Source organism: Colossoma macropomum, unplaced genomic scaffold (genome assembly GCF_904425465.1).
Source record: "Colossoma macropomum unplaced genomic scaffold, Colossoma_macropomum, whole genome shotgun sequence".
NCBI classification, from domain to species: Eukaryota; Metazoa; Chordata; class Actinopteri; order Characiformes; family Serrasalmidae; genus Colossoma; species Colossoma macropomum.
In genome coordinates this window covers 5,933,023-5,946,343 of record NW_023494805.1, presented here as the reverse complement: position 1 = coordinate 5,946,343, position 13,321 = coordinate 5,933,023, and the positions used below count along the sequence as shown (strand labels likewise).

The window sequence follows — 13,321 nt, the reverse complement described above, 5'->3', positions numbered from 1 at the left end:
AAAATCATAATCTGACTTTTAACCTTGCTGCTGCCTCTAATGTCATAAATTTGCATGTCATTTACAAGAAGACAGCTTTTGAGACTAAATAGCTACGTATGGGTCATGTCTACAATAATGTAAAAGAGAGGTTCCAAACCCTGGTCCTGGAGTAACCCTGCCCTACACCTTTTTGTGTTTTACTTCTGAAATACACCTTCTTCAGCTCACAAAGTGCTTGTTGACATGCAGATTATTTGGATCAGGTGTGTTTGTATCAGGGAAAGTGCTAAAGTGTACAGCTGCTCCAGGACCATGGCAGGGAACCCTTGATGTAATATATTGTAGCAAAACAATGTTTAAGGTTTAAGAAGGTGAAGTATAGATCAACCAAACTGGTGCTTTATTTATTGGTGCCTTATTAAGGTTTATTTAAGTTAAATATCTAGACATGCTGGGCCAGCAAAACAAACTGCAGAAGTTAAGGTCATAAGAGAAACTCATATCAGGACCTGAACTGAAAGAGCAGCTCTGTGCGTGTTCAATGGCAGCAGTCCAGGGGGTGGTCTCTTTCTCATACTCAGAAGAGAAGGGGGAGGTGGTGTCAGTGTTGGGAGGGGTTTAGTTGTCACACATGGCTCGGAGTGACAGATGCCTTCACACTTTTATAACTGACAGCATGTTTTGAAGTGGCATATATATATATGGTAACTTTACAAAAACCTACTTTACCTTTAAAGTAAGTCAGTGGAACCAGAATTTTTCTTTTATTCCATTCATCATAAAGTTTACACACAATGTAAAGGCCAACAGGCATTTCCAAACAAGTTTAAAAAAAAAGGGTCAAAAGTAACATCCAAAAAAGGGTCTTAAGTTTTTTGGAATGCTTGAAGTTATCTTTAATGTTAATAAGAAGGAAGGGTGATTTAATACAAACCACAGAAAAGCAAAAGGGTTAATTAATTTATCATTGATTACATTCACATAGTCATCGAACCAAATGTCCAACTATCATCAGCTGATGTTACGAGTGAACCTCAGCAAAGGGTCAGAAGACTCTTTTCAGTTTCAGTAACTCAGCTTTATTGGGGATGTTTGATCTGCGAGTAAACTTCAGTGTCTTTAAGCTTCTGTTGTCTTCTAGTTCCTCTGGATGACGGTGGTTTATTAGTGAAACTCAGTGCTGAATAGTTCAAAGCTTCATCACATTCACCCTGAAGAAGGAAACAGTGTCTAACACATTTTACTGCAAAACTTAGAGGGTTTACTATCTAACAGTTGAGAGTTTCTAAAGGTTGGGGTCAGAAAAAATGAATTATTCACCTGATTTACTTGGACTGTGTGACCTTCAGCAGCATCTTCAAGAAACAATAAGGTAAATCATTCAAAGCTATTAAATCATGGAGATCATAAAACTGCATTAATTACCAATGCAAACTCAACAGTAATGTCAGTTTTTTACCTTTCTGACGACTGTTGTGTAATTTTCTGTACAGAAATAGAACCACAGCCATGGAGATGATGGTTAATGCTGCTAAACCAAGAGTGACAGGGACCAAAACACTTTTGTCTATAATAAGAAAACACATCTTTGTAATTTAATTAAAATTTGTCATGAATGATGTGTAGAAAAAATGAAATAAGCATAAAAATTATTTAAGGAAATAAAATTGTATCTAGTATCCCAAATCAAATAAAAGTCAATGGCTACATCATAGACCACAAATGTTTATGTGAAGTGACATGAAGACAAAACAGCATTTTTGTTCCACAAAATTGGGGGAGTTAGCATGTCTCTCTGACTTTCTGAAATCATTTAATAATTTTTGGGTTGCTGATAAAGGTACAAATCCTATATTATTGATGACACATTTTTATCACTGATTTTGCATTGTCACTGTAAGTGAGGGTGGCCGTACAAGTGAAGACAAGCGCCACATGCACAGAATTGTAACAAAAAATTCTCAACGTATGCGGTTCTTACATTAATATTCTACAAAATATTCCCATTTGGAGCACTGGCTTGTCAAAAAAGTCCACCATCTACAGCAGACGATTCAGTTACCTCCTAAAGAGGAACTGTCTCTACCTATTAGTTTACAAAATATTATTAATTGAGAAAGACTTTCTGAGTTTCTGAAGAGCTGTCAACTGTCTGCAAATATTCCCATACATTTATATATGTACTTATTATATATATGTATATAAGCATATAGATATATATATAATATTTAATGATTTTTTTTATTTATAGCCTGCATTTATTTTATCACTTCATTTGATTTACAGTCTGAATTCATCTTGTGAGTCATAATAATATGAGCTGGAATATTTAAAGATATACCTGTGTTCTGATGTATTTTACAAAGTGCATTAAATGTGAGCTAAACATGAATTAAATGTGCAGTTAATGCATCAAAACACTGCCCTGCTTTTATAAATGGAATTTTTTCAACATTTATAACTAGAATTGTTTTCTGTACTTTTACCGCAAAGTCTACTACAACATCAATGTAATGTCCTATGTAATATATGTGGGTTAAGAATAACAATGAGAAAAAAATGTGTTTTAATGACAGACAACAGAACAAACCTGTTTTTGCAATGGGAAGCTGATTTTTACTTGCTCTTCTAGCTACTGTTCAGAGAGCACAAGACACTATTCTTAGCACTAATATTGTTTAATGCTGATTTGCAAGTCAGCAGAAACAGTGTGAGGATGTACTTTGTTCACTTTACGCTTAAATTGCTCTATGTAGGCTAAAGCCCCCGTACACTGCCCCCTCTCTTAGCAAAACAACTTTAACACTCCTCCTCACAGCGCAGGGTAAATCTACATCAGGCATCAATTATATTCTGTATAAGGAAATTCATTTTCAATAGAAATTACATTTTCTCAGACGTTTAAAGAAAAGATTTGGTATTTGAGGTTTTTTTCTTGAGGCTGTTTGAAGGGATTGAAAATATCTGCTCTTACCTACAAAGTCCAGTTTAGTTCCGTTCCCAAAGATGATCTCTCCACACATGAGCACAGCACAGTAGTAAGTTCCAGCATCAGAGAGGCTGAGGTTTCTCTTGGGGAGTTTGTAGACACAGCTCTGTGTAGGAGAATCAGTCTCAGAGCTTTTCTTACACTCATCACTCCTGTTTCCATGAGTGTAAATGATTCCTGGATGAGATTCTCCTGATCCATGTCTGAACCAGTACACACTGTGTTCTCCTGCAGACGTATCTGTGAGTATTGAACACTGCAAAGTTGTATCTCCTCCCAGTACAACAGGATCTGATACAGGAGGCTGGAGAACAGCAGAGAGACTTGAAGATGAACCTAAAGAGAGGAAAATGATTGATGCTGAATGAAATGTAGATTAAGGTTTGCTTTGTAGAAAAATGTAGATTTCAAAATTGACACTATTTAATAAAAGCAGACTGTAGTAGACGAACACCTACCTTTGAGGACTAAAACTGTGCAGCCTAATAATGCAACATCTATATAATACACAACAGAACAGTAATATGTAGCTGAATCAGATGGTTCTGCATTTGAGATACTCAGAGTAAAACTGCTTTGTCCTTTCACTGCAGTAAAGCGGCCGCTCTTGTTAAAATCATTGTGATATTGTGGTGTAGAATCAGAAAGCAGAAGCAATGAGAAGAGCTTTTTCTCCTGGAGTCTGTTTGAACCATGCAATCGCTGTCACATGGGAATATGAAGTAGAACAATGTAGACTAATATTTTCTCCATCCTGAATGACCTTCAGACCATTTAGACAGGAGGTAATGTCTACCTTTGATGTGCTGCCTAAAAAATAATAATAATAAAAAAAAATAAAGTTAGAATCTACTGTTATCTATTTGTGCCCTTTCCAAGTAAACCAAGGAAAATGAACTTCATTACCAAAAAAATTACAAACACACTTAAGCAGTACCTAATGCTGTAGAGAGCAAAACTGTTACATAAAGTCGAATCATTGCCAAACTCCTCAAGTGATATTTCTCCTGATAAAAAATATAAAAAGTATTAGTTTTAGGATTCAGTTATATGCTCAGTTTCATATATATATATATATATATATATATATATGTATATATAAACAACACACACACACACACATATATATATATATATGTATATATATATATATAGTTTTTCTACGAGGTCACTTACGGTTTTTGTAGGAAGTAGTCATTTGAGACGCATGCTTCGCTCTGTACTTGAACCTCTATGAGAGCAGCTTTATTACTCTGTGCTGAAAGCTAACTGGCTCCCATAACAGGAAGTTGAACTGGGCCCTGTCCATTCACATCAGTGTGTGTAAAAATAGAGCGTAATGTGCAAATGGCTACTGCTGGGTTGCAAACCTGGCTTATCCAAACAAATCACACCAATGTAAACCTCTCAAAACTATTTGGAATTAAAATTTTTGTTACAGTTGGCAGTCATTTCCATTAATTGCTTCATGGTTTCAATAACAAAAACAACAATAGAAACAGGAAATTAAAGCCTCTTAGAAAAAAAGGCTATAAGATGCAAAAAGTAGACCCATCTTCAGAATGACCTCAACAGCTATGATAGTGTTTTACTGCTGCACCATAGACATATTTCTGACTAGATTTATCAAAGTGTGGTTTGGCAACCTGTCCAGGATCTTACACTTCTGCATAAACACTGTTACAATGACTTCAAAAAGCATCTGTACTGCATTGTTCTCGACTCTCTCCTCTGTAAACACTTTCATAGCTTCACAGTGTACACCACCTGCTTTAAAACCAGCTTCTGTCTACAGGCCATGAGGACTCTAAGCAGTAAACACTGACTCTCTCTGCCTCACTCACTGAACACTGCTGTGTAGTTTGTAGTATCACTCTGGTTTTTGAATAATGTCTTCCACACTGAACTTGTATATATTGAGTCTATTTAATCTTTATCATGCTATAGTTGTCACGCATTTGCCAGTATCAAGGGATGATACGGACTCCAATTCCCACGATCCTCAAGGGGACCACACGACTTCGGACAATATCTTGCGCTCCTATCAGCGCTCTCATTCTCCTGAGTACTGATTATTGGCATCTGTGCTTTAGATCATATGATCAGGACAGGATAGTTTTTAAGCCCGGGCTTTAGGGAAGATCATTGCGAGGTATTGTTTCTTTCCGAACCTTACTGAGCGTTATTTCTGATCTTTACTCTGCTGTGTATTTGACCCTTTGCTTTGTTTACTCGACTCTGCTTTTTGCCTTTACCCTTTTGGATACTGTTGCCTGTGATTTGTGTTCTGTGTTTTTTGAACTACTGGACTATTTTCGACTTGCCCTTCTGTCTTGCCCCCTGGTTTTGTTCACACGGTGATTTTATCATCGTTGTGTTTTGTATTGGCTGTTTGGATTTGACCCCTGCTTGTTTTTTGACTTCGTTTTTGCCTGATTCCATTAAATCTCCTTTCGCCTTTTTTACACCGCGAGCGTCTGGATTCTGTTGAAGTGTCACAGAATACCTCGCCTACGATGCAGATGGCGGAACAGGAAGCCTTTCATAAGGCTCTCGCTGAACAAGGGCAACTTTTGGGTCGTCACCAACAGGTTCTGTCAGGAGTTACCCATTCACTAGAATCCCTAGCTCAACAACAGGCGGAACAACAAGCCCAGCTGGCCCAATTGGTCACGAGTGTTAAAGATTTGACGGGACAACTACAAAATATGAGCCTCGTAGATTCCGCAGTTAATCCAACGCCTTCTACCACGGCAGCGGATCACGCAGGGGCAGTTTTCCCAGTGAGTAAACCGGATAAGTTCGATGGGGATCCGGATAAATGTAGGGGTTTTTACTACAATGCTCAGTGTTTTTTGAAAATTCCCCTCCTAGCTCAGATCAAGCTAAGATATCTTTTGTTATTTCCCGTTTAACCGGAAAAGCCTTAGAATGGGCTACAGCTAGTTGGACTGCGATTCACCACATGACATACGCCCAATTCCTCACTCAATTCAGTAGAGTGTTCGATCATCCTTACGAAGGGAAAGTAGGCGGAGAATTATTATGTAAGCTACGTCAGGGAACGCGCTCTGTAGTTGATTACTCGCTGGAGTTTCGAACTCTCGCTGCTAGCAGCGGGTGGAATGAGGCGGCGTTACTAGTGATGTTTCGCCAAGGATTGAATACAGAGATTTTAAATGAACTTGCCAGTAAAGACGATGATCTAACTCTCGACCAACTTATTACGTTAGCTATTAAGTTGGATCACTTGTTGCACTCTCGCTCACGGCCGAAGGCTACACGGGATCAGAGGAGGGGATTGCCTCGGGGAAGGGTTCTGCCAGAGCACCCAGAAACCACAGAACCCATGCAATGTGATTCCTCGCGGCTATCTCCAGAGGAAAGGCAGTATCGTTTGCGAAACCATCTTTGTTTGTATTGTGGCAAGGCGGGACACCAAGTTGTGCCGAACCCGCCCGAAAAAAACTAAGGCGCCGACCCCTGGACAGCACGTGGAGTTCACTCGCTAATGTGGTGAGTGTTCCCACAAAGGGGTTGGTTTCTAAATCTGTAATGTTGAATGCAATTATATACTGTCGTCTCCATTCTCATATCGTTTCAGCTCTGATCGATTCGGGAGCAGAGGGAAACTTCATTCACGCCAAGCTTGTGGAGCAGTTGCAGATACCAGTCAAGTCACTAGAGAATCAATTAAGAGTGGCAGCGTTGGATGAAGTGGGTTTAGGCACCATCTCCCGAGTCACGCACCCAGTGGAGCTACAGATCAGTGCATGTCACAAGGAAACTCTGTCCTTTTTAGTTCTAGACCACTCAGAATTCGAACTCATTTTAGGACTTCCGTGGTTGGAAAAACACAATCCTGTAATTTCTTGGCCCGAACATACCATTACTAAATGGTCGGACTATTGTGCCCACTCTTGTTTAATCACTCCATCCATAGCCCTTTTGTCCACATCTATTGAAAGCCCCAATGCTGACACGGTAGTTGAGATTCCCCCCGAGTATGCAGATCTAAAGGAAGTTTTCAACAAGAAAAATGCCACCAAATTACCCCCGCAGAGATCCTACGACTGTGCTATCGATCTGGTTGAAAATCCTATTTTCCCCAAAGCACGAGTCTACCCACTGACACAGGAAGAACAAAAAGCCCTTGATATTTACATTCAGGAGGCCCTAGAACAAGGCTTTATCCGGCCCTCTACGTCTCCCATTGCTTCTGGTTTCTTTTTCATTAAAAAGAAAGATGGAGGACTTCGTCCATGTATTGATTATAGAGCCCTTAATCAGATCTCAAAAGCCTACCCCTATCCGCTTCCCTTAGTTCCAGTAGCACTAGAACAACTCAAAGGAGCTAAATTCTTCACTAAGCTAGACTTACGTAGTGCTTATAACTTGATCCGAGTAAGGAAGGGAGACGAATGGAAGACCGCATTTTTGACCACTAGGGGGCACTACGAGTATCAGGTGATGCCTTTTGGGCTCTCTATCGCCCCCTCGGTGTTCCAGGCATTCATCAACGACACACTCAGAGACATGTTAGGCCAGTTTGTTATTGCCTACTTAGATGACATCCTCGTTTACTCGCCTGATTTAGATACACATGTGAAACATGTTCGTTTAGTTCTCCAAAGACTCCTCGAGAACAATTTGTTCTTAAAAGCGGAAAAATGTGAGTTTCATTTGCAGTCAGTATCCTTTCTAGGATATATCATTAGCCCTCAAGGAGTCACTATGGATGATAACAAGGTAGAAGCGGTAGCTCACTGGCCCACACCCACCTCAGTAAAGGACCTTCAAAGATTTTTGGGGTTTGCTAATTTTTATCGCCGATTTATTAGAAACTTCAGCACCATAGCCTCCCCATTGACCTCCCTATTAAAGGGCAGTCCAAAAAAGATCATCTGGAATGACTCTGCAGAACGTGCGTTTCAGAAACTTAAAGAAGCGTTCACCACAGCCCCCGTTTTGAAACACCCAGATCCCACACAGCCGTTTATAGTAGAAGTCGATGCCTCAGAAACAGGAGTTGGGGCTGTACTATCACAAAGGTCAGGATCCCCACAAAAACTACACCCCATAGCTTTCTTTTCCCATAAGTTGTCAACCACTGAGGGGAACTATGGTATCGGGGACCGTGAACTGTTAGCAGTTAAGCTCGCCCTGGAAGAGTGGCGTCACTGGCTAGAGGGAGCCAATTTTCCGTTTACTGTTCTGACAGGCCACAAGAACCTTGAATATCTCCGCACAGCCAAGAGAATTAACGCCAGACAAGCCCGGTGGTCACTTTTCTTCGCCAGATTCCGCTTTAACATAACTTTTAGGCCCGGTTCTCGCAATACCAAAGCTGATGCGCTATCCCGAATCCACGAAGGAGATAAGACCCCCTCAGCAACTGAATCGTCCAAACACATACTCCCTCCAGAAATCAACATCTCTTCCATTCGCTGGCAGATCGATGAAGACATCGAAAAAGCACTCGTTAACCGAGAAATACCCACTCAGTGTCCTCCAGATAAACTGTATGTACCGGAGGCCTTCCGTACCCAGCTCATAACATGGGCTCATTCTTCCCTCACCTCCGGACATCCGGGCGAGACCCGTACACTTAAACTTTTATCACATTGCTACTGGTGGGAGTCAATGATTAAAGACATTCACACTTTTGTTTCCTCCTGTTCAGTCTGTTCACAGTGCAAGACCCCAAAGACGCTACCTGCTGGGAAATTGGTGCCCTTACCCGTGCCTAATAGACCCTGGTCCCACATAGCGATAGATTTTGTTACTGATTTACCCGTTTCACAGGGATATACCACCATCTTAACAGTAGTAGACTCGTTTTCCCGGGGAGTGAGGTTTGTCCCTTTTGCGGCACTTCCCAGTGCATTTCAAACTGCTCAGACTTTGTTTCATCATGTGTTTCGTTTTTTCGGTATCCCGGAGGACATAGTCTCAGATCGGGGCCCTCAATTCACCTCCCAAGTATGGGCCGCCTTTTTTGAACATATTGGGGTTTCCATTAGCCTTTCCTCAGGGTATCACCCACAAACAAACGGACAATGTGAGCAAGTAAATCAAGAACTGGCAAAGTTTCTGAGAATTTTCTGTTATGAGAACCCCCCGGACTGGGCTGAATACTTAATTTGGGCAGAGATCGCACAAAATTCTCTAACCAGCTCTACTACGGATATGACCCCTTTCCAGTGCATTTTAGGCTATCAACCCCCCTTAGCACCTTGGACGGGTGCACAAACTGATGTGCCTGCAGTGGACCAATGGATGAATCGGAGTGAACAGGTGTGGGAGGAGATGCACCGACGCATCGAGCATGTGATTCAAAGGCACAAGGAGAAAGCGGATCGTCATAGGGGTCTAACACCGATGTTTCAGCCGGGAGATCGAGTATGGCTGGCCACCCGGGACTTCCGCAGAGCAGAGGGAAGTAGCAAAAAACTCCAGCCCAAATACATTGGACCCTTTAAAGTAGAGAAACGGGTCAATGAAGTCACATATAGATTGAACTTACCCCCGAGATTCAGGGTTTCACGTCCTTTAATGTTTCTCTATTGAAACCTGTTGTTGCAGGGCCCTTGGATGAGGCGACCCCGAAGGACACACCCCCACCACCGGAACTGATAGATGGGGCACCGGTGTACGCTGTCCGTGGGTTGCTGGACTCGTGGAGACGAGGCGGGATCCTGCAGTACCTGGTGGATTGGGAGGGGTATGGCCCGGAGGAGCAATGTTGGGTTGCTGCTAAGGATGTGCTGGACCCAGCCCTCATTGCTGATTTCCACAGTCAGCATCCGGAGAAACCTGCTCCCCATCCCAGGGGTCGACCGCGCAAGAGGCTCGCCAGCTCGTTGCCGCCTCGTCTACGGAACTCTCAGGAGGAGGAACCGCGAGTTCAGCGCCTAGGCAGTTCTGGGTCTGCCTCTGTTCCGGGATCCGGTGGTGTGCGTGGTGGTCGTCCGGGTTGTCCTCGTTCCGAAACCCGCCCGGACTCTTTGGGGGGGGTACTGTCACGCATTTGCCAGTATCAAGGGATGATACGGACTCCAATTCCCACGATCCTCAAGGGGACCACATGACTTCGGACAATATCTCGTGCTCCTATCAGCGCTCTCATTCTCCTGAGTACTGAGTATTGGCAACTGTGCTTTAGATCATATGATCAGGACAGGATAGTTTTTAAGCCCGGGCTTTAGGGAAGATCAGTGCGAGGTATTGTTTCTTTCCGAACCTTACTGAGCGTTATTTCTGATCTTTACTCTGCTGTGTATTTGACCCTTTGCTTTGTTTACTCGACTCTGCTTTTTGCCTTTACCCTTTTGGATACTGTTGCCTGTGATTTGTGTTCTGTGTTTTTTGAATTACTGGACTGTTTTTCGACTTGCCCTTTTGTCTTGCCCCCTGGTTTTGTTCACATGGTGATTTTATCATCGTTGTGTTTTGTATTGGCTGTTTGGATTTGACCCCTGCTTGTTTTTTGACTTCGTTTTTGCCTGATTCCATTAAATCTCCTTTCGCCTTTTTTACACTGCGAGCGTCTGGATTCTGTTGAAGTGTCACAATAGTATTGTAGTGTTTTATACAACACCCTTTAAAATATGTTTCTTCAAGGGTTCTTTAGTAAAAAAATGTACTATATAGAACCATGAAAATTCAAAGAACCCTTTGCACGATTAAAGGGTTACTTGCAATTTCAAGCTTGTTCTCGCCATTGAACAACAGAGTAAAACGGGGCTAAAAGTATGCAGAGAAACAGATGGACTACAGTCTGTAATTGTAGAACTACACAGTGCATAAGGTAAGAGCAGTTGATAAAATGAACAATGAGTGTAGAGACAAGGAGGTGTACCCAGTAAAGTGCCCAATGAGTGTATATTGTTGGAAAAAGAATGAGAAAACTGTTCTTTTTTTCTGACTTCAACATATTAAACATTTTATTTCCAATATGTTAAATGTAGCAAGTAAATAGATTATACGGCTTAGTTAATCTCAGAAAAATTAGTTTTTAATTAGTTTTTTATTACTTATGTTAAAAGTTGCTCTTTAAAATTTTATATACTGAGTTTAGCTGTTTACAGATTGACTGAACCCAGCCGAAATGTGTATTTTATACAACATTACAAATAATATCTCATTTTAGTTCATAGTTTAGTTTAGAAGTAGTTTAGTTAATAGTTAATTTAATAAATGCCCTCAAAACGTTTTTGTATGGGAACATATACTATGTCAGATTTTTTCTTTGAATTTTCTCATGGAAATCGGTGATGTGACTGGTCATGCAATGACACACATTATAGTTTGATTTAGTCATGATCTTAAACTTTTGATAAAATTCATTCCAGTGCTCAATCACAATGATTAGCACTTGTAACAAAAACTAAAAAGTATGATGGGTTACTACGAACAAATGTTTCTATCACCTGATTGTTTTCATTTTAAGAAAAATGTAATATTAATGTTATAATTACTACAAATCCAAATAAACATACATATGCACGATACATTGAAATATATTAAAAATATAATAATTTAAGTAATGTAAAGCAAGACGAAACAAACTTGTTTTAAACGTGAAAATTGACAAGTACATTGGTGCAGTGACTCATAGTAATTATGACATTATGAATTAATATTTGCGAAATGAACACTGCTTACAGAGGCAGACACAATTCAATAAGTATATTGTGTCCTCCTGCATTATCCCCTTCCTATGTTTTGTGTAGGGGTAGCGCTGAGCTGGGCATTTCACTGCCTTTGTTGAAGTCCCTGTTCAAAATAAAAGAGCATTTACCTGTATGCACAATGTTGTCCATGCCTTCTGTGCCCTCCACTACTCTGGTGTCAGAAGTGGGATTTGGCCACCAGGTTTGAAGAAATCGTGTGGCACTTTAACAAACTTAAAGGTGGGCGGCAAAGAAGACTTAGCCTGGAGGAAGGGGGTATGAAGCACTATGATTGCCCCATCTCAGATGGGTCCAGCCAGCTGAGAGCAAGAAGACAGCAAAGGAAACACCACAGTGAGGCTCGGCAGCAGAGCACAGCTGGAGCCTGGCAAGAGAGAGACAGCATGTATTTCCTTACCATGCTACACTGGCAAGGGTGCCTGGTAGTTGTACTCTACACAGCTGCAAGTGCTTGCCTGGAATAATGGCTGGATGGTGACCACCACTGTGACACAGCTGTGTTTAACACTAGAGGGGAAAGAACTATGTGTGCATAATTCTCATAGATAGACTTGAGAACTGGGTTGGGCTCTCAGGAACTGTCCTAAAATGGTTCAGTTCATACTTGCAAGGAAGTGACTAGTAGTGGAAATTGAAAATAATATTTCTGACAGAGTGCCAGTGACCTGTGGTGTCCCCCAGGGTTCAATTCTTGGGCCACTTTTATTCAATTTATACATGCTGCCTCTTGGCCAAACACTACAAGATTATGCGATATCCTGCCACAGCTATGCAGATGATATCCAGAACTACTTCTCTCCCTAAACAAATATGGTTCCCTTGACTCACTCTGTAAGTGCCTTGAGCACATCACTGACTAGATGGAACAAAACTTTCTGCAGTTAAATAAAGATAAAACAGAGATCATTTTATTTGGGAATAGCAATGAGAGGCAAAGACTAGCTGCCTATCTGGATTCAAAAGCCCTAAAATCTAAAAGACTAGTACGTAACCTTGGTGTACTGATAGACTCTGATCTCAGTTTTGGCAGTTATGTAAGAGCAGTTACTAAATCAGCTTTATATCACCTTAAGAATATCAACAGGATTAGAGATTTTCTGACTAAAGCAGACCTGGAGAAACTCATCCACACCTTTATTTCTAGCAGGATTGATTACGGTAATGATCTCCTAACTGAACGCCCAAAAAAGACAATCAAAGAGCTTTAGATGATTCAAAATGCAGCTGCCAGAGTCTCACTAGGAGTAAAAGAAGGGAACACATCACCCCCATTCTTAAATCCTTACACTGGCTACCAGTCTGTAACAGAAGAGACACTACTACTGGTCTATAAATTGCTCAATGGTGCAGGACCAGCATATTTATTTCATATGTTGCAGACATATGAGCTTAACAGAGCTCTCAGATCATTAGAAACTAGTCAGTTAGTCCTGCTGAAGGTAAAAACTAAACATGGAGAGCTGTGCAGTGGACACTTTTAAATCCAGGCTTAAAACGTTGCTGTTTGAGCAGCTTTTAGTTCAGTTTAAACACTTTTCTATTTGTGCTTTTCTCATTTGTAAAACACTTTGAATGACAGCAGTGTTTGAAAGGTGCTATATAAATAAACTCGCCTTGCCTTCCTTGTGGCTCTGATGCTGGGACAACATGATGA

General features: G+C 41.0%; 1 protein-coding gene across 1 annotated transcript; it reads right to left on the bottom strand.

Annotated features, from left to right (window-relative positions):
• Positions 1-870: 870 nt before the first annotated feature.
• Positions 871-11,812, bottom strand: LOC118826000. The gene is made up of 5 exons (XM_036596892.1): positions 11,775-11,812; positions 2,957-3,307; positions 1,442-1,549; positions 1,303-1,337; positions 871-1,193 (listed from the first exon to the last, which is right to left on the bottom strand). Exons 1-5 carry the CDS (start codon positions 11,794-11,796, stop codon positions 1,062-1,064), a joined length of 648 nt encoding a protein of 215 aa, XP_036452785.1. The 5' UTR covers positions 11,797-11,812; the 3' UTR covers positions 871-1,061.
• Positions 11,813-13,321: the final 1,509 nt, after the last annotated feature.

What these genes read in the sequence shown, in the direction of transcription:
- LOC118826000 (XM_036596892.1), bottom strand. Translation starts at nt 11,796, where the DNA reads ATGGACAACATTGTGCATACAG. An exon ending in GGACAACATTGTGCATACAG is followed by an intron (nt 3,308 to 11,774) that starts GTAAATGCTCTT and finishes TCCTCTCTTTAG; the next exon opens with GTTCATCTTCAAGTCTCTCT. An exon ending in AACTAAACTGGACTTTGTAG is followed by an intron (nt 1,550 to 2,956) that starts GTAAGAGCAGAT and finishes TTCTTATTATAG; the next exon opens with ACAAAAGTGTTTTGGTCCCT.